The sequence below is a fragment of the Anser brachyrhynchus genome, assembly GCF_964034855.1.
Source record: "Anser brachyrhynchus genome assembly, chromosome: 1".
In the NCBI taxonomy this organism is placed as follows: domain Eukaryota; kingdom Metazoa; phylum Chordata; class Aves; order Anseriformes; family Anatidae; genus Anser; species Anser brachyrhynchus.
Genome location: NC_137694.1, coordinates 85,069,389 through 85,090,725, shown reverse-complemented (window position 1 = coordinate 85,090,725; position 21,337 = coordinate 85,069,389). Strand labels below are relative to the sequence as shown.

At 39.0% G+C, this 21,337-nt stretch overlaps 1 protein-coding gene across 10 annotated transcripts in view; it reads left to right on the top strand.

The window, feature by feature from the left end:
• The window catches only part of GBE1 (1,4-alpha-glucan branching enzyme 1), a 181,608-nt gene that overhangs the window by 62,654 nt on the left and 97,617 nt on the right, over nt 1-21,337 (top strand). For 8 of the 10 annotated variants that reach the window (XM_080571324.1, XM_080571319.1, XM_080571326.1 and 5 more), the window contains 4 exons: nt 6,905-7,030; nt 8,417-8,552; nt 11,218-11,308; nt 11,801-12,010. In XM_080571324.1, the coding sequence (XP_080427450.1) occupies nt 6,905-7,030; nt 8,417-8,552; nt 11,218-11,308; nt 11,801-12,010 (563 nt within the window). The remainder of the gene's footprint in view (nt 1-6,904; nt 7,031-8,416; nt 8,553-11,217; nt 11,309-11,800; nt 12,011-21,337) is intronic. The other 2 variants (XM_080571320.1, XM_080571325.1) reach the window with 1 other exon arrangement.

The window sequence follows — 21,337 nt, the reverse complement described above, 5'->3', positions numbered from 1 at the left end:
TCTACAGGTTATTCTCCGTGTCATAAATTCACTACACTCTAGTGGGACAGACACCTTGTCATTTTGGTAGTAACATTCTTGTGAGATTCAGATCCTACTTTTTCTATTAGTCCAGCATTATTAAAATTGAAATGCATCTTTGCACACTAGTTTTAAAATAACTTCGGTGATTTTTGGCTACACATTTGTCATACATTTCAGTTTTTCTGGTGATTTTACTTAGATCTGGAAGTTTTTACTTCAGAATTAATCACTTCAGCAGAATTGATGCCTCAAGCCTCAGGTCACTGGGCCAACTTTTCACTATCATGGGTGTACTCATCTATGAAATCTACTGCACTAATTACGGTAACCTCAGATGCTAAACTTCAAATGTGCTGAAAGTTTCAGGTAAAAATGTTGAGAAAAAAAACACCCAACATCATTATAATGGAAAATGTAAATAAAACATGCATTTTTAACCTTTGTGTATGAGAAATGAGCAGGCTTAGTGTAGGCTCTTCATTTTTGTTTCATTATTATGCATATATGACTTATACTTGTGCCATATCTTTTAGTGAGTAAAATGACTTAAATGGTGAATTTTGAAGGATGTTTTCATTGTCTTTCTGACACTTGTGTATTTGTGTGAAAACCTTTATTTAATGTCTATATATATTGATATTTCATTTTGTCATATGATTCTGGCTTCCAAGGTTGCCAGGGATTTTGAGTTTATTCTTGTTGTGTGAATATATTTACCACTGGGAGAAAAACAAACAAACAAAAAAAAGACAGGTGAGGTATATCTAATGTTAACATAGGCAAATACTGTATGACTAACTTTGAATTTTCCAGAATCTTGCAACGTAATTTTCCAGTGGGTAAGATGACTTGGAAAGTAAGGGGAAGCAGGTAAAAGTCTCTTTTTGTACAGAATTCTAAATATGAAGTAAACACTAGGCTAACTGTTGTAAGAAACTTCCTTCTCTCCACAAAAAGTCATATTGCCTATGTTATGCAGTTTGCTGGTAGTAAAACGCTTGTCTGACTTGCTTTAGACAAAAGTGTTAGTATAGATGTTAAATACACTTAAGTACATGTAATGTGTATTAAATGGCTATTTCAGAACTTCTGCATACTATGCTTGTTTATGACACATAACAACTAAGTTTTGTTTTCTTTTTAACAATCTTATTTGTAATCCCAATTATAAGTCCGTAGAATTATAGAGTGATAAGTGTTGGAAGGCACCTCAAAGAATACCTAGATTCAACTCCCCTGCCATGGGCAGGGACACCAGGTTGCTCAGAGCCCCCATCCAACCCAGAATCATAGAATTTCCCGAGCTGGAAGGGACCTATAAGGATCATCAGGTCCAACTCCTGACACCACACAGGTCTACCCAAAAATTCAGACCATATGACTAAGAGCACAGTCCAAGTGCTTCTTAAACTCCGACAGGCTTGGTGCTGTGACTCCATACCTTGGGGAGTCTGTTCCAGTGCGCGACCACCCTCTCAGTGAAGAACCTCTTCCTGCTATCCAGCCTGAACCTCCCCTGTCACAGCTTGACACCATTCCCTCAGGTCCTGTCACTCGTTGCTAAAGAGAATAGATCAGCGCCTGCCCCTCCACTCCCCCTTGTGAGGAAGCTGCAGGCCGCGATGAGGTCTCCCCTCAGCCTCCTCTTCTCCAGGCTGAACAGGCCAGGTGACCTCAGCTGCTCCTCATACATCTTCCCCTCTAGGCCCTTCACCATCTTAGTAGCCCTTCTCAGGACCCTCTCCAGTAGTTTCACATCCTTTTTGTACTGCGGTGCCCAGAACTGCACGCAGTACTCGAGGTGAGGCCGCACCAGTGCAGAGTAGAGCAGGACAATCACTTCCTTCGACCGACTAGCAATGCCGTGCTTGATGCATCCCAGGATACGGTTGGCCCTCCTGGCTGCCAGGGCACACTGCTGGTTCATATTCAGCTTGCTGTCAACCAAAAACCACAATGTCCCTCTCTGCGGGACTGCTGTCCAGCATCTCATCCCCTAACCTGCACATATAGCCAGGGTTGCCGAGCCTTGAACACTTCCAGGGATGGGGCATCCACAGCTTCTCTGGGCAGCCTGGTCCAGTGCCTCACGTGCGTCACCACCCTCAGAGTAAATAATTTCTTCCTTATATCTAATCTAAACCTAGCCTGTTTTAGTTTAAAACCATTACCTCTTGTCTTGTCACTACCCTCCCCGACAAAGAGTCCCTCCCCAGCTTTCCTGTAGGCCCCTTTAATTAATTGAAAGCTGCTGTAAGGTCTCCCCGGACTCTTCCATTTTCCAGGCTTAACAACTCAGCTCTCTCAGCCTCTAGTCTTCTGTTCATCTTTGTGGTCCTCTTTTGGAACTGCTCTAACAGGTCTGTTCTTTAAAAGCCAGCAAAATATGCTGTATGTTCCTGGAAGGCAGCAAAAATGAAAAAGAAATGGTAAAGAAAATTACAAACAAGTTGACGGGTTTTATCTAGGATTTTCTTTAAATATTAAATAAGTGAAATTGTTTTATTTTCATTAGAGGCTAATATTTTGCCACTTTGCTTGTTCCACTTCACAAATGCATGTCATGTTATAGTAGTAAGTATTTTAGAGTTTTATTAATGGGGCTGCAGGGTTTATATAAAACAGTATACTGTGCTTCTTCATATAACTTAATGTAAGAGGGATATACCTCTTAAATGAAGTAGGTAAATTCAAAGGCCAATTTGAATCAGCCTGTTTAATGAACATTCTGATTTTATACATATTTAGAGAAAATTGTAGAATTAGGAAATATAAACCTAACTATAAAATGCTGATTGTCTAAGCTGTAGCTAGCTTGGCTATGGTTGTGCACCATAGCTTTTCAAAACTATTTTGAAATGAGTAAAAAATCAAATTTAGGGCAAAAAAAAAGTATCTGCTAAATAAACTCGTGGGTATGTTGTCAAAAGGGCTGTGTAATGACTATTCAGTATTGTTCATGAATACATAACCTGTAGCAGCATGTGCAGCGTGTACATGATCATGTATCATGATATATACATTATATATTTAAACACTACAAAGAATGAACCATACTTAATACTTTAGGTACGTAGAAAAAGGCTTGTTCTCTTGTATCTTGGTTTTACATGTGTGTTTTGTATAATTACTACTTTTATAAAATAAACTGATTTCTAATTGTCTCAAGAAACAATGAGACAAATATGGTAATAAAGGCTATTGGACATTTAGCGTTTTTTATCAGTCTTGGGATGAATTTCTGTTTGTTTTGGGGTTTCTTCAACATTTTGCAGTTTGTTTTGCTCATGCTTCAGCTAAATATGGTGGTATAGGAGTTCAATCTTAAGATAATTTCTAAAATGTTATCTGAAGTATTTCTATTTGTAATTTATTATAATCAACTTTCTTCCATGCTATCATGTAGAGGAATAATAAGATTAGTTACAGAGCACACTTAAGGAAAAGTTCCATAAATGTTATTCATGTAAAATTAAGTAAATGGTTAAGTAAGCACGGGAACCAGAATGGAAATCATTGGGAATCACTTTGAACAGCTCTAAAGAAATTTTGATTTTGCTACTGTAAACCAGAGAAGGAGATTTTCAACTTTACCATTGTCAGTACCATAATGATTCATTTTCTGAGTTAGCTACAATTCTCTTGACTATCCTTTCTCTGTGTACACCTTGTGATGTTAAAAAATGAAAGCAGCACAGGAGACATTAAGGTTTCTACTGATGGTAATCACGGTGAGGTTCAACCAGATACAGCCATAGCTGCATCTGAAAACACTCCTTGTTTTAAGAAGACCTAGACTGTGAAGAAAGTAACAGATGTATTTTCTAAATACTTGTCTAAAATAAGTGTTTCCCTTGACTTTTTAGGGGTTTTCTGACACTTGCATAGTTAAATTGTATGGCTTCTATTGTTGAATACATTTCTTCAGAACATGAGTTTTCATATATTTGTGTAGTTAAACTGTAAGTTGAGTTGTCCTAAATTTAAAGCTAAGATCAAAAAATATTTAGATCATTTGCAGTTAGGAGCAAAGAAAAGTCATTTCTTTATTAAAGTTGTGTGTAAACCCAACACTTGCAGAAAATCATATATTAGCACATCGTGTTTGTGGCTGTATGTTATTAGTATCGCAGCGTATGAGAAATACATGTGCACTTCTGCTTCTCAGGAGCTTATTTGCTGCTATTAGAATTCTGGCAGAGACAGCTTGTAGGAATTTTCCTTTATTCCTATAGAAGTCTGTTCGCTCATGAGAAGTTTAGCGAACAAACTTGACCTGATAGATGTTTTACGTGCTAATGTTGTTTTACTCAAACTAACTTTTGAAGAACTGATAAATCAAGCACACTGATGCCTCAGAAATGAGATAGAAGTTCAGTGAGTTTGAATTGAGTGTGCAATAAGAGAAGTTCTTCTGTGATTTTGGATATGCAGAATACAGAGATGAATTAAACTCTTTTGTGCAACATAACTGTGGAAGTGTGGGTTAAAAAAGGGAAATAACTGTTTGCTAATTTAAATGTTTCTAATTTGTTGTTTTCATGAGTTTATTGCGTAATGGATTAAATTAGAGAATGCATGACTTGTTTTAGTATTTCATAATAGATTACACCCCCTTCCATCATTTTTTGGATTAAACCAGACCTACATCTAATTAAATGATGTTCTATATTTTGTTGAGTTATCTCATATTAAAATATGCCCACTTCTCATAACCCTGTGTAGTAATAAATTACATGAGTTTGTTAGAGAAGAAAAAAGAAATGCTAAGATTAGCTAGATATGTTTATTATATGCAGTAATTATCTTACTTCTGTTAGATAAATTGGGACAAATTAATAAAAAAAAGCAATAACATCAGGAGTGTGATATCAGAAAGAGTAGGTAGTTATTATTTTAAGAGTTACTTGCAGCTTGCATCAAATCTTTTGGACAGAAGGATCTTTATATTGTTGATACAACTTGTAAAAATACCCTTTCAGCCAGCTTTACTAGCACAGCACTCTGGCAGGAGTTTTTCATGCAGCTGTGCAGAGTTTGCAATAACTTATTCTCAGCTTTTTGGATGAGATGGTTAGTGACCATTACTTCTTTAGAAACCTGTCTGGAAATGTCAGTGAAGCTCAGCGTGCTAGAGTCTGTGATAATATACACTGAAGGGCACAGCAATCACAATTCCTTGCTTTATTCTACCGAATTCCATTAACCTGCCATGTATACTTATTTTCATCGTGTTTTCTACTGTGGTTGAATTGTGGATACAGATAATCTGTCAAAATAATAAAACACTTGCCACAGGCACAAAGGCAATAGTTTGATAATCATCACTGTCCAGATGTCGTTTTAGGAATTAAGAGGAAAAAAAAACAAAAAAAAAAACCAAAAAAACCCACGAAGCTCAACCTTCCACCCTTCGAGAATCATTACTATGTCCATAGCTCTCTTTACAAACGGCCACCAACAAAAGCAAAGCTACAGTCAGCATCTTAACAAACGCAGAATGAGGAAGTTTCGGTGGAAGACCTCAGTGGCTTATGTTTCTGGGTTCTAAGTTTGCAAGCCTTTTTTGTCATTGCTTGAATGGCAGCCAAAACTGTAGGCAAGCAAAGATGTACTGACAACAGTTTTCCTACACTGAGGAAAGGGGTGAAAGAGAGCAGGATTCTTTCAGGATCTCAGTAAGAAAGGCCTGACAACTGGCTTCGTAGGATAACTGCTTTAATAAGACAGAATAAGAAGAGAAATACAGATAGTGAGTGAGTCTTGAATCCTTCCCATAGATGGGCATCTGCCCTCCTGTGGCACCAGGCAGAGCCAGGCAGATGGATTGTCCTATGGCACACTGTCTGGAGTGGAAGTCTGATCTGTGGAGGGAAGTGTTCCCTTCTGGTCATTTGAGCTAATTTATACCTTCCACCACTTGATCCATATACAGCTTATTTTTTGAAAGGTTTTTGTAAGTTACAGGTGATATTAGTAATGTACAGGCTTCGCAAGCTCTAATTACATATCCCAGAGTTGGCATGGCCTGTTGAGGATTGCTAACTCCTGGAATACAATATCTTCTGCAAGGATTCCTGGTACAATGCTGTCCATCATGTCAATCTTGCTTTTGTTATGTAAAATGATAATACTCTAAAAGAGCTAGGTTTCTTGTGTTTTGTCACTTTTTCTGACAAAGTGGAGTGTTATAAGCTTTTGAAATGAATGCTTTCTCTTATTTTTCTGTTAGGATGGTAAAGGCATCCAGAGAAACTGAAAGACAGCAGAAGAAACACAGCAATTTTAATTTTTTTCTTTACCCTGTTCTTGGCCTGGAAGCTTTCCGGTGCTTGTGTTGATATGTGATCCTGCTCTATACCGTATCAGTCATGATTCACAAAGAAGAGGGAATTAAGATATTAAAATTGCTTTACTAGATTGTTTGCTAAGTGAACAAATCAAGGTTCTCACCTTGGTTATACTGCATGTCTTTTTAAATTTATAAGAATATGTCGGTGTAACAGTGATGACAGAGGAAGTCAAGGAACCTAGTGGTAAGGGAAGGCTCTTTTTCCCATTATTTATGTGAAGCTTACATATGTCTTATATGCTTACATATATCATACGTATAGCTTACATATATTATAAAGGTGAGCTTATCCTCACCTTTTAGCTCGTGCTTGTGAACATTATTTCTGACATGCCTGGTTTGTTATTCCTTTACAAATCTTGTCTGTGAATAGGGTCATTCTTTTCTGTCTTAACTAGCATGATGTATTGTGTGTTCTTTAATTTAAACTTCTGTGTAGCATACTATTTCATTCTCTGCTATGGTTTACATAGTGGATGTTGCATGAATTATATTTGACTACATTGGTACATTATGGTTGTTTTATAGGTGGTGATTCGTGCTCAAAATGGCGAACTCCTCTATCGTATTTCACCTTGGGCAAGATATGTAGTCCGTGATCAAGACAAAGTGAATTACGATTGGGTACACTGGAATCCACCACAGTCATATATAGTAAGGCTTAAATACTATTTTCAAAAGGTGTATGAAAACGTGTATCCCAACCTCTTTGTATCCCTATTTGGAAAAAAATAGGCTTTCCACAAAAAGAGAGTTAATATACTAGTTAGAATAACCACCTGAGAAATTAAGGGCTTATGGTCAAGACTGTCAGAAACAAATAACTTTAATGATGGATGTTTGAGCTACTTTTCCAGTCTTCCATAGAGTTAAAAAATAAAAATAAAAAATCTGTTACAGTGGTATTGCCTTTCCACATACTGGGCAAGTTCAATAGCTATTCCAAGGCTAGGTGGTCATGGTCCTTCCCTGATCCAGAGGAGGGACCCAGGTTTAGAACTAGTTAACTACAAGTACAAAGTTCAGTGCCAGTAATAAGTCAACACTGTATGAAGTAAGAAATAGTCATTGAAAGTAAAGTGTTCACACTCCAGTATAATCATAGGTTTTTCATATCAGGAAAATCCGCTCACAGATTTTAAACACATCTTTTCATACAGTGCTGCAAGCGTTGGGACAGGATGGACAACTCCTTATGTGGTGTATATATATATATATATATGTGTGTGTGTGGAATACCCTAGGAAAACATTCAGAACTTCAGATTGGCATATTATTATAGTTTTGGGGGGTTGGTTTTTTTCCCCACTAAAATAGCAATATGCAGGGCATTCTGTGTGAGGTATTGCTGACTTTTGAGTTGGGTTTTAGCACCCACCTCAAATGATGAAGTATCTGCTTGCCAGAGCAATGGTAACTCATATGTAAAATCTCTTTAAAAACAAAACAAAAAAGCAAATATTGCATAATCTACAGTAACTTACATATTTAAATGTATAGTTCATATGAACTAAGTGACCTACCCTATTTCTGTAATGCTCTATGACTACTAGATCCTCTATAGGAAGAGTAATTGAGAAAGAACTGGAAATGCAGCAGTTTTTGTGACCTAGAGGAGGCAAGAACATCTAGGGTGCAGCAAACCCTTACTGAGTTATGTCAGATAAAAGGAAGTGATTCTTTTTATGAGTAGGGAGGTGCCCAGTGGAAGTAAAATGCAGGTAACAAACCTTAACCAGAACTTAGAGTTCTTCATACTGTCTCCTATAACTTGTTTACTCTTCGCATATATGTGTGTTTATTTTAACTGGTTTTGTTCTAGCTTTTCAATTCCATTTAAATATTGAAATGACAAATAGAAAAAAACTTTATTTTTTAATTGGGAGAGGGAGGAATAAAAATCTTGGGGGGGGGAGTGTGTTTTAAGTAGTTTTTCTTAGTTTCTTCATGAAATAATTTTTGTTTTTAAAAATAACTTCTAGTGTAAACCATTGTATCCTGTTGTGTCCTAATGACAACTGCTTTTTTTTTTCTTTATAGCGTAAACATCGTTCCCCTGAGAGATTAAAAAGCCTAAGAATCTATGAATCTCATGTGGGAATTGCTTCCCCAGAAGGGAAAATAGCTTCTTATAAAAACTTCACATACAATGTACTACCTAGAATAAAGGATCTTGGTAAGTAATAACACAGATACTTGCAGAGATCTTTTTTTAATGTGCCTGTGCTCTTATTAGAAAATGTAATTATCAAGTGTCTATTAGTTTTTTTGCATTTTCAAATGAAAATGCAAAAATAGATTCTTGAGGCAGCAAAAAATAAAATGAAATCTGTGGAAAATAAATGCAGACTGAAGTAAAATATGAACCAAAATCTAACGAACAGATTTTAAAGTAAAATGTGGTTCTAAAAGCCTAGATAAAAATCGGAGGGCAATTTGCTTTCAGCATGGCTTGCTTTCCACTTGAAAACAGATCTGTTGTGTGATAGTCTTTGGGAAAATACTGTGTTCTTAATTGGTTCTACTAATTTACATCTTGCTTTTTAGAGAAGACAACGAAATATCTGGATTGAAAGGATTGTCCTTTTGTTTGACAGAAAAAGTGTGCTAATCATTTTTTTCTATTGCTTAACAGTTGCTTTGAGGTGTCAGAACATGTTAACTTTAAACACAAGAAATCCTCTCTTAGAAAAGAACTTCTAGTATATTGGAGGGTATAGCTGTGAAGTAGCTGGCATGATTAAATCAAGAAGCATAGCAAACTGTTCATCTCAATCTGTCTAGTGATTTTTCTTATTTTTATTTGTAAATTCTTGTGTTGTCTTCTCACTGTTTATGTAATGGACAATATTAGAACTTGTTGACTTTTATTTCCTGTGATGAAATATGTTTTATTGCACTGAAATGTCAAATGTTGACATGCATAGCCGATATCTCCATACATGGTGGTTGCGCTTATTGGTTGTTTGATTTTTATTTATCAGAGCACATGTAGAAGCTATACGTCTTTCTTGGAGGCTTACTTGTTGAGTCAGTGCTGCACAAAGCATGTTTTTTACCTTTCAATAAAGTTGAGTTTGTAGGTGGGATGAGTGAGTTTGCACATCTAGAGGCCCTCACAAAATATATTTGGATTGTTCGTTAAATATATATGCTTCTTTCCCTGCTGTCGAGGTACTTTCTTCTTTCTAGGAGGTTAATAGGTTTACCAGAATCACAGAATCGAAGGGGTTGGAAGGGACCTCAAGAGATCATCGGGTCCAAACCCCTGCCAAAGCAGGTTCCTTAGAGCAGGCTGCCCAGGTAGGCGTCCAGACGGGCCTTGAATATCTCCAGAGGAGACTCCACAACCTCCCTGGGCAGCCTGTTCCATCACCCTCACTGTGAAGAAGTTCTTTCGCATGTTGGTGCGGAACTTCCTGTGCCCTATATTGTGGCCATTACCCCTTGTCCTGTCCCCACAAACCACTGAAAAGAGGTTGGCCAAATCCCTCTGTCTCCCACACCTCAGGTACGGGTGTCAGAACTATGACAGCTTTCTGCTTTACGTACAGGTTGTTCTTTAGGGAGGAGAAATGTCATCAAAAGGCTGATATACCACAAAATAAAAGGAATACTAAATTTTGGGTATGCAGAACATGATGGCTGTTGCTCTTATTTTAAGTGAGCAAAGTCTGTGGGAATTGTATTTCTTTTTTAGGAAAAGTTTTTAAGGGATATTTGATTCAATTTTGAAATATCTTGTTAGGCAAGCTTAGAGACATCAGTATTTCAAAAAAGCTGAGATATTAATAACTTGTAGAAATATGTGCATTAAAATAGCAAAGTAGTAAAAATGAGATTAATTCAGTGCTATTATTTTCAGAATGCTGTAAATAAATACAGTGAGCTTGAATTATAAAACATTGATGCATCTGACAAACTGCCGAGCTCATGCCATCTAGTAATAACCTGTTTATGGGTGCAAAAGTTGAAAACAAAGCCAACAGCAAAAGTATATGGCTTACACTAGAGATTGAAGTGAAGATTTTGGTTAAACTAATAAAGAGAAGTGATGTGGTTGTGGGTGTCTCAACAGACTGTAGGTTAAACTTGAAAGTTTTCTTTTGCTGTCCATCCTTAATGGCTAGCTAGCTGGGGTGCTTATTTGCTGGCACTAATGATATCTTGGTTCAGATGTATAGTAAGTAGTTCCATTGGTAGTATGTTCTTTTCCCCTTTAGATTTCTCTCCCTTAATACTGCACTGAAACACCTTGGGTGATACAAGGGACACTGACCACTACGCTCTTGTATTGTCTTGGTTCTTTGGTAAACTCAGAACAAAAGTGCATTACTTCTGTCTCATCTTTTTTTTGGAAGATTCTTACAGAGGGGAAATATAATCATTAAACTTTTTGTGAGTGGTAAGACTTAAGACTCTATGAGGCATAAGGTATAGTGCATTCCCCCCACCCCATGATCAACGCTGCAATATCAAAAGTGAAGTTCAGGACATGCAGATGCGCATAGTCAAATTAAGATTATATTTGTATTCTGAAGTCAAATTAAGATAATGTTTGCATAACAGTTACTGATTTTTAGATGCATTTCATCTCTCAGTTCTAGTTATACATAAATCACTTAAAGATTGAACTTTCCATTTTTAATGGAAAGTCATGTAAGTGTAAACTACTAGGTAGAACTACCTCCTGAGAGAAACAGTCTCTAGTTAGGTGCTGATTATGCATTACAGTTAAACCAGCTAAAATAAGAGAAGGAATTGGTAAGTTACAGGAGTCAAATCGTTTTTAAAATTATCTTTAACGCTAGGGGTGTGTTTTATTTCTTTTTTTTCTATAGGCTATAACTGTGTTCAGCTGATGGCTATTATGGAACATGCATACTATGCCAGTTTTGGTTACCAGGTTACAAGCTTCTTTGCAGCATCAAGGTAGGTATAAGTACTTCAGCATCTCTTTTGTACTTTACCTTACTCCCCACCTGTTGAAATCAGTATGCCTGTGTTTATTTGCAAGTAGGAGTTTAATGGAAAGAGAAAGTACCGGCTTAGGTGTTTGCTTATAGCTTCCTCTTAAGTCTGAAATCAATTTGGCAGTGATCACCTGTTCTGTGAATCACTTTGTATATCACACAAACCAAAGCTGTAACTTTAGCTGTCACAGTATATTCCAGCTAATCCAGCTTCAACTGCATGCACAAATGTATAATGGCATTTTATAATTAAAAAAATAAAAATAAAAAAATTAACTGTCAGTTTTAATCAATAATTACTACTTCAGAGGGTGAAAAAAAACACTATATACAATTGGAAACTGGGTGATGAACTGGTGACATTCATGTATTTGCTGTTAGTAATGGTAAGTATTTTTGGCTGAAGTTCAGATTGCCCCCCTTACAACACATTGCTTTTTCATGCTGATAGCCGTTATGGAACTCCAGATGATCTGAAGGAAATGATTGATGTTGCGCACTCAATGGGTATCACTGTTCTGCTGGACGTTGTGCACAGCCATGCATCAAAAAACTCCGAAGATGGTCTCAACAAATTTGATGGTACAGATTCTTGTTTCTTCCATTCTGGTCCTAAAGGAACTCATCAGCTCTGGGACAGCAGGCTCTTTGATTATTCAAAGTAAGCATGCAGTGTCATTTCAAGTGTTTTAATGATAATTATCTCTTACAAGTTACATTAAAGCTGTACTACTTGCCGAACAAAAAAAAAAAGTCATTTGGATTGCTTAACAGTTACAATATGAGTTAAATTCACCTATTTAGATAAATATTTAAAAACTAAGATTAAGTGCATTCAATTTTTTGTTGTTCTTCTGTTATCTATGACTATATGTGTACAACATTTTGCAGGTATGTATTTTTAATATGTAAACAATTATATATAGTTATTTTATATATTTTAAATATATTAAATTATTTGTTAACATATAAATGTCTACCTGTATATATGGTATACTTACGTATACCATAAGTATATACTGAGTAAGTATATACTGCATAATTATGTATATAAATGCATTTATAATGAAATATATAGTATATTTAAGTAGAATATATATTTATGTCTAAAATATAAGAATAAGAAAAAATGAAGAAAACTTCTAATCCCTGGAAATCTATTGTTAAACTGTTGGACTGTTGAAATGTAGTAAAGGTTTTGGCCCAGGCCAAGTAACTCTATTCCAAAACTTTACAGAGATGGATCAACAGCTAATACAGAGCAGAGGTCGTTTTCAGTAGAGTAGGCAGATTGCTTGCAGGCGTCTTGGTTTGGAGGCTAAAGAACTTAGATGTAGAGTCTGTTCTGAGCAGTATGTCCCAGGGTCTAGAGACCCAGTCCAGGCACATTTAATTTGCTAGTACAGATGTATTGTGTGTCGACACATTAATGCTAGGTGACTATTAACATCTACTTTGTGTTCCATTGAGGTACTCGGTGGGGACTTGTATGCTGAATATTTAATTGTTTTACATAGTGATAGGTGGAGGTAGGGGGGACGACATGTAGCTAGCTTTTGTCTCCTCTCATTTTTCTTTCAATTTCTTCCTTGAACCACCTTGATTTCACCCTTTCCTTGTCTTTGATTCTTCCCCTAAACATCCCGCAATAAGTTTGACGCAATCCCACAATCTCCTTAAAACACTTCTCAATACATTTTATACAGTTCCACACACCTCTTATTCCATAATAAATTTGTTTTTTTTGCATCCTTTTGAGATGCATGATAATTTGGTTTTCTCATTTTATCAATCACAAAATTGTGGTTTAACCTTTTCAAGGTTATGCTTGAGTAGTTCCTTCAGTGGCTCATCAGTCAGCAATTTAACAGTTCTGCTCTATTGTTAATCTGTTCCTTATTAGGGTTTGTGTGCTTGCAAGTTCAATTTACAGTTTTTTGGTTTTTTTTTCCCTCTTTTCTCTCCCTTGCTTTCCTTGAATTGCCATTAAGTAAGTGGATATTGTTATGTTGCAATCGTCCTTAAACCTTGGATCAGAATTCTGTAGGTTCTGGTAGTTGCCAAAAAAGATTTTTTATATATTGTACTCATAGGCTATGCTCTTGGCTGACAGTTTCATAACTAATGGGGACTGTAACTGTTTAAGAAGGTCACTCTTGCAGAAGTAATGTTACATAGCATAGGTCAACTTTTTAATGGAAGCTCTTGCACAGTAGCTCACAATTTCAATTAAACCGAGTGACCAGTGTAATAAGTGACTTATGCACTGTACTACTTAATAGGATGAGCTGTTATTAATTTCCTTTTTATTTAGGATAATTTTACAATGAATTCAGAGGGCCTTCTTGAATTGTGCTTTTAATTATTGCAACATATGCTTTGTAGCATATAAGCCATATAAGCATATAGCCTTCGCCAAGAAAGTCCAGCGCCTGGTACGGCCCACTGACTACTACCCGCTACTGGTCTTTCAGGCTGGTAGCGATGAAGTAGCAACGAGAAGTCCGAAGGCGATCAAAAAGGACTTTAGGGATTTGGGGCGACTACTTAGAGGATCAGGGGCGCAGGTTGTGTTTGCCTCTGTCCTTCCGATAGGGGGGATTGAAGCTGAAAGGCGTGCTGTTCACATAAACTCGTGGCTTCGAGACCGGTGTGACCGGCAGAACTTTGGGTTCTTTGATCACGGGAAGGTCTATGCTACACAGGGCCTGATGGCACCGGATGGGATGGGCCTCTCTCGGAGAGGGGTAAGGATCTTTGGTCAGGAGTTGGCAGGGCTGATAGATAGGGCTTTAAACTAGAGTCGAAGGGGGAAGGGGCTAAAACCAGGCACGCCGGTGAAGACCTAAGGGAAGGTACGCTAGAATCAGAGGGGCTGGGTGCCAGTGAGGTCCTTCGGGCAGATCCACAAGGTGCTGAGTGTAAGGAGACGCACCTGAAGTGCTTCTACACGAACGCACGCAGTATGAGGAATAAAATGGATGAGCTAGAAGTCCTGGCCCAGTCCTGCAACTACGATATCATCGGCATAAGCGAAACCTGGTGGGATGAGTCCTGTGACTGGGGTGTTGCGATAGATGGTTACAGGCTCTTCAGGAGGGACAGGCAGGGTAGGCGAGGTGGTGGGGTGGCGATGTATGTGAAGCAGGGGCTGGACTGTGTGGAACTTCAGGTCGGAGATGGCAAAGTTGAGAGCCTCTGGGTAAGGATCAAGGGACGAACGAATAAAGGGGATGTCGTTGTGGGAGTCTATTACAGACCGCCTGGCCAGGACGATAGCGCCGATAAATTATTCTTTACAGAACTAAGAGAGGCCTCGAGATTAACTCCCCTTGTCCTTATGGGGGACTTCAACTTGCCAGACGTTAACTGGGAGTGCCACACGGCTGACACGAGCAAGTCCAGGAGGTTCATGAAGCACCTAGATGATAACTTCTTGGTGCAGGTGCTAACGGAGCCAACTAGGAAAGGTGCCCTCCTCGACCTGTTGCTAGAAAACAGAGAGGGTCTGGTGGGAGATGTGGTGATTGGTGGCCGCCTTGGTCAAAGCGACCATGAAGTGGTTGAGTTCAAAATTTACGGTGACAGAAAGAAAAGTGCCACCAAAACCTCATCCCTAGATATGGGGAAAGCGGACTTCAGGCTGCTCAGGGAACTAGTCAGCAAGGTCCCCTGGGAAACTGCTCTTGAAGGCCTCGATGTCCACCAGTGCTGGTCATTCTTTAAACGATGCCTCCTAGAAGCACAAGATCAAGCAATTCCTAAATATCGCAAGTCAGGCAGGCGGGGCAGGAGGCCGGCGTGGCTGACCAGCAACATTCTAATGGAGATTAGGCGGAAACAGAGAGTGTTTCGCTACTGGAAGGAGGGCCAGGTGTCATGGAAAGAATACAGGGATGCCGTTCGTGTTTGTAGGCAGAAAATTCGTGTGGCCAAAGCACACCTAGAGTTGAAGCTGGCTGTGTCTGTGAGAGAAAATAAAAAGGGCTTTTTCAGATATGTGAATGGAAAAAGGAGAACTAAAGAATACATAGGGCCGCTCCTTGATAGGGAAGGTCTCCTCACAGACAATGACATAGGCAAAGCAGAGACGCTTAACGCCTTCTTCGCCTCTGTCTTCAATGCCGATGATGGGCTTCGGGACCCAGGGTGCCCTGAGCTAGAGGGCTGGGACGGTGGGGATGACAAACTCCCAACCGACCCTGAACGTGTGCGGGATTTGCTACTCCACCTGGATCCCTACAAGTCCATGGGTCCGGATGGGATTCATCCTCGGGTGCTGAAAGAGCTGGCGGACGTCATCGCGGAACCTCTCTCAATTATTTTTCAACGATCCTGGGAATTTGGAGAGGTCCCGGTAGACTGGAAGCTGGCAAATGTTGTGCCGATTTACAAGAAGGGTCAGAAAGAAGACCCTAGCAATTACAGGCCTGTCAGTCTCACGTCAGTGCCTGGTAAAATCATGGAGAAGATGGTTCTCGAACTTATTGAGGCTCACCTGGGGGACAAAGCAGTCACTGGTCCCAGCCAGCATGGGTTTGTGAAGGGCAGGTCCTGCCTAACTAACCTGATTTCCTTTTATGATAAGATCACCCGTATGATGGACCAAGGGAAACCAGCTGATGTGATTTTTTTGGACTTCAGCAAGGCTTTTGACACGGTTTCCCATAGGATCCTACTGGACAAAATGTCCACCATACAGCTAAATAAAAACATCATACGATGGGTGAGCAATTGGCTAACGGGCAGGGCCCAAAGGGTTATGGTAAATGGGGCTGCGTCAGGCTGGCGGGCGGTCACCAGTGGTGTCCCTCAAGGCTCCATTTTAGGGCCGGTACTTTTCAATATTTTTATAAACGATCTGGATGTAGGAATAGAAGGTATTTTGAGCAAGTTTGCTGATGACACCAAACTTGGAGGAGTTGTTGACTCGAATGAGGGTGGAAAGGCCTTGCAGAGGGATCTGGATAGGTTAGAGAGCTGGGCGATCACCAACCGCATGAAGTTCAATAAGAGCAAGTGCCGGGTCCTGCACCTGGGACGGGGAAACCCTGGCTGCACGTACAGACTGGGCGATGAGACGCTAGAGAGCAGCCTAGAAGAGAGGGATCTGGGGGTCGTGGTTGACAGCAAGTTGAATATGAGCCAGCAGTGTGCCCTGGCGGCCAGGAGGGCCAACCGTGTCCTGGGGTGCATCAAGCACGGCATCGCTAGTAGGTCAAGGGAGGTGATTGTCCCGCTCTACTCTGCGCTGGTGCGGCCTCACCTCGAGTACTGTGTGCAGTTCTGGGCACCACAGTATAAAAAGGACATGAAACTGTTGGAGAGTGTCCAGAGGAGGGCTACAAAGATGGTGAAAGGCCTGGAAGGGAAGACGTACGAGGAACGGCTGAGGTCACTGGGCCTGTTCAGCCTGGAGAAGAGGAGGCTGAGGGGAGACCTCATCACAGTCTACAACTTCCTCGTAAGGGGGTGTCGAGAGGCAGGAGACCTTTTCTCCATTAACACCAGTAACAGGACCCGCGGGAACGGGGTTAAGCTGAGGCAGGGGAAATTTAGGCTCGACATCAGGAGGGGGTTCTTCACAGAGAGGGTGGTTGCACACTGGAACAGGCTCCCCAGGGAAGTGGTCACTGCACTGAGCCTGTCTGAATTTAAGAAGAGATTGGACTGTGCACTTAGTCACATGGTCTGAACTTTTGGGTAGACCTGTGCGGTATCAAGAGTTGGACTTGATGATCCTTAAGGGTCCCTTCCAACTCAGGATATTCTATGATTCTATGATTCTATGATTCTAGTATGTCTAAACATAACCATTTCCTGTTTGGGTTGCTTCCTATTAATCTTTGAATCCATGTGCAAGTAAACTCCATTTTGGATAATCCTAAAGCTTTAATATAACAGAATAATATTTCACATTTTATTACATTTTGTACTTATGCATAATCAAACAAGTGTGTGGTGATACAAACTTATCCAGTGAGGAAATTAATTGAATGCAGTTATGGACCTTTTTTTTATTCCAAGCAGAGGCTGGTTGTTCTTATTGGTGAAACAAGTGGTGATGTTATTGAGTGTTTGGGAAGATATGTAAATGAACAAAATAGGAAGCAGCTTCCTAGGTAGGACTAGGCAATGTTAAGCATATATCCAGAGCAAAATAACTTCCGACACAGGTCTGTTTAGTTAGTGATACATATATATGTTGAGGAGGAGCACTGATGCATAATTACTCTTTATATTATGTGATTGGAGTAGACACTAGACTGCAAGAGCCGTAAGGGAGGCAGAAGGGATGAGAAACCAGCAGACTAGAGCTTCTGAGTATATTTCCTATTGAAGATCTTGTATATCATTCTTTCTCTATCCCCTGTCCTTTAGTGAAATGCATCAAATTCAGTTTTCCTGTTTTAAACATTTAGGGAAGTCCCTTCATCACCTTTAAGCATAGGATGCTGTGTAGTAAACTGGTTTTAGTCTTAAAGGTTTTCTTTAGTCCTTATATCTGAAACACTGAAGGTGTAACAATCGTGTTTCTTCATGCTCAGAAATTCCAGAAAAATGTGTGTTTGTTTGTTTGTTTTCCATTTTGTGTGTATAAAGATCCCAAACAAAATTGGGGAAAGAGTCAGAACTGACATTTTATTGGAAATAATAATTTTTTCCATCTATGTTTCACTGACATGCACACTAATTTCCATATTGGTTAAATGAACAGCTATCATCAGAAAGAGGGGAGTAGGTAGACTCAGATTTTTTTCAACACTAGCTTTTATTAGAAATAGCATGGCCAGGAGGACTAGGGAGTGATTGTCCCCCTGTACTTGGCTCTGGTGAGGCTGAACCTCGAATAATGTATTCAGTTTGGGCCCCTCACTACAAGAAGTACATTGAGGTGCTGGAGTGTGTCCGAAGAAGGGCAGCTAAGATGGTGAAAGGTCTAGAGAACAAGTCTTACGAGGAACAGCTGAGGGAACTGGGGTTGTTTAGCCTAGAGAAATGGAGGTTCAGAGACCTTATTGCTCTCTACAGCTACCTCTAAGGAGGTTGCAGTTGGGTGGGGGTTGGTCTCTTCTCTCAAGCAACATGATAGGACAAGAGGAAAAGGCCTCGAGTTGTGCCAGGGGAGGTTTGGGTTGGATATTTGGAAGAATTTCTTCACTGGAAGGGTTGTGAGGCATCGGAACAGGTTGCCCAGGGAAGTAATTGAGTCACCATCCCTGAAGGTATTCAGAAGATGCATGGATGTGGTTCTTAAGTACGTGGTTTAGTGGTAGACTTGTCAGTGCTAGGTTAATAGTTGGACTTGATGATCTTAGAGGTCTTTTCCAACCTAAATGGTTCTAAATGATTCTAAAATAAATAACACCAAACACAGTCTGTTGAATAGTATACAGAATAGTATCTCGTTTCTTCTGTAGTGGGGAAAACCTGTTAAATTTACAGGTCCTTAGACATCAAATGCAAAGAATGCTCAATTTACACTGGAGTTGAGAGAAACTAATTATCTGCCATGAAGAAAATTAAGAAACAATTGCTTTATCAGTTTAGTCTGTCAATATTTTCTTTGAATGCCCAGACTTAAAGAACATTGTTTTACATCATTTGCATGATTGTTCTGTTGTCTAGGAAGGTGAATGTGAATGCTTACCATAACAGAAGGTGGCAAAGATCTATATCCATGCAAAAAAAAAAAACAACAAATGAAAACAAACAAACAACAGCAACAACAAAAAACTATTAAAACTATTCAACCTAGATGTTGCATCTCTAGCACCACAGTGTAATATAAGAAGATAAAAGCATGTCATGTTTTTTATTGCAATCTTTGTGACAACACCTAATGAGAAGCAGAATGTATTTTTAATCCATGTTTATATAAGTGTTGCATAAACAGTGAACTTTTTTGGTAAATTGTAAACAACTTAAAAATTATCCTGTTCAAGGGTGGTGTGATGTGAGAATAAAACCTCAATTTCAGTGAAAAGAGAACTTGGAGGTAAAATAACTGGATCGGTAAAATAATATTTTCTACTTAACTTTTCTTGAAAACAAGTATTGTTGATTTTTTCTTAAAAAAATATATATAATATAAATAAACCTCCACTTTCATAATTTTGATATATTTTTTTTCCCAGTTTTTCTAAAATCTGGAGCTGGGCAGTTTTTTGCTCAATCATGTTAATTTGGTGAATCTATCTTTGCATTCCCTCCTGTTCTTCCCCTCTTGCATCCCTTAAATCAAAGCAAACCAAAACCCAAACTCACAAACTGTGAGTGGGGATTGGGGTTTCTTTTAAGTTTCTGTTTTGAAAAATATTATTGCTTTTTATACATTTAGTCTTGATTCATATTAAAATGTAGTTTTCCTCTCCCTGAATTCAGGAAAGGTGAATGCTGTAAGGTAAGAGACACTACAAGCTCTGGACCTGTAGTTTACCTGGCACAGTGTAGTTCATTCTGTGATAAATTAAGTACTTTGTTTCTACTGTGATCCTGTTTGATACAGCTCACTCAAAATGCATCTTAAGTAAGGATTCTGCTTTTAATTAACATAACACAAGCTAAGTGTTTCACTTCTTCCCTACTCAAATCATATTTGAACATTATCCAGCTGCCAAGTTCATTAGAAGTGTCACTATAGACCCTGTAGACCAGGTGGGATCACAACCAGAGTAGTTGATTGTGTTTTGATTTAAATTCATTCATCAATTCATCTGCATATAGCAAATGTGTCTAAAATACTAAACAGGTAAAACAATTTAAAAAGAATTAGGAACAAGATATTACCTAGCAAAGATGTTTGCCATTTGCTTTCATTCTCCTTGTAAATGATGCTGCCCTTCCTTGGCTTGTTAAGATCTGAGAGAATTATTTTCATTTTTTTAAGACTGTTTTCTTCTCTTATTAAGTTTTGTTAGATCCTACACTTTCTTAAGCTAATTCTAAGGGACAGTAAGTATCCAGATAACTGCTCATCTTACACAGATATTTAGGAAAATGGTAAAACTTGGTAAAAATAGTGTGATGCTCTATTTTTTTTTTCTCATTAATTCTGTGACATCTGAATATTTAGCCAACATTTTAAGTTGTTGTTCAATCTAGGGGAAGAACTTGGCACAAAAGTTAGAGTTTAGATTTAATCCTGTTCTTAATTAGTAAGTGCTGCTTCCTTGAACACAGCAATATAATCAGCAAGTTACAAGGTTCTGGGGCCAGCAGACATCCCAAGAATCTCTCATAAGGCTTTTTTTGAGGCTCTGTTTTTAAGAGCATATTTTTAGATGAAATTTTGTGTACTTGTGCTTTAGTTCTTCTTTGCAGGCACCAAATCATAGCTAGTGGCAATGCTTTGGCCTGTCCACCTACAACTTCTGTCTTGCTTGCATTTGTTGGCGATACTCCTCCAGTTTGGGAATAAAGACTTTGTAGTGTTGTAGAGGAACTGAAATTTGCTTAACTAAGCCATGTAAATCTCATTTTCTTTAGTCTTCCTTCTTCAATTTTATATAGTAGGTATCAAGTGATGTTCAAATGTGCTTTGAAATGCTATAGGTAGGGTTCAGATTATATACTCTGCGTCTCACAAGACACAACAATTTATATCAGGACAGCAGATGACATTCTGATTGCCTACTGGTGAACCAGATGTCTTCTCCAGCTCAGTCTTCTGAGCTGTTCACAGAGCAGCTCCTGAATTCTGCAGACTGTAGTTCAGGTTGTTCAAGCTGTTAGTTGTTCCCATTCCCATCCCCGCCCCCCCCCCCCCCCCCCCCATTTCTCTTAAAGTGGGTTATAAACTACTGTAGTTCAGAAACAGCTTTTAGACAGCTGTCACTGCAGCAGAAGTTGAATAGCTGGCTGGAGATTGATTCAGCTGCCCAAGTACATATTTAGCTCTGTTTTAGAGTGCATGTCCTCCAGCTGCCTCTCCAGAATGGTGTGGGTCACCTGGAGGGTCTGTATCCTGTGTTCCAGCCTCATGCAG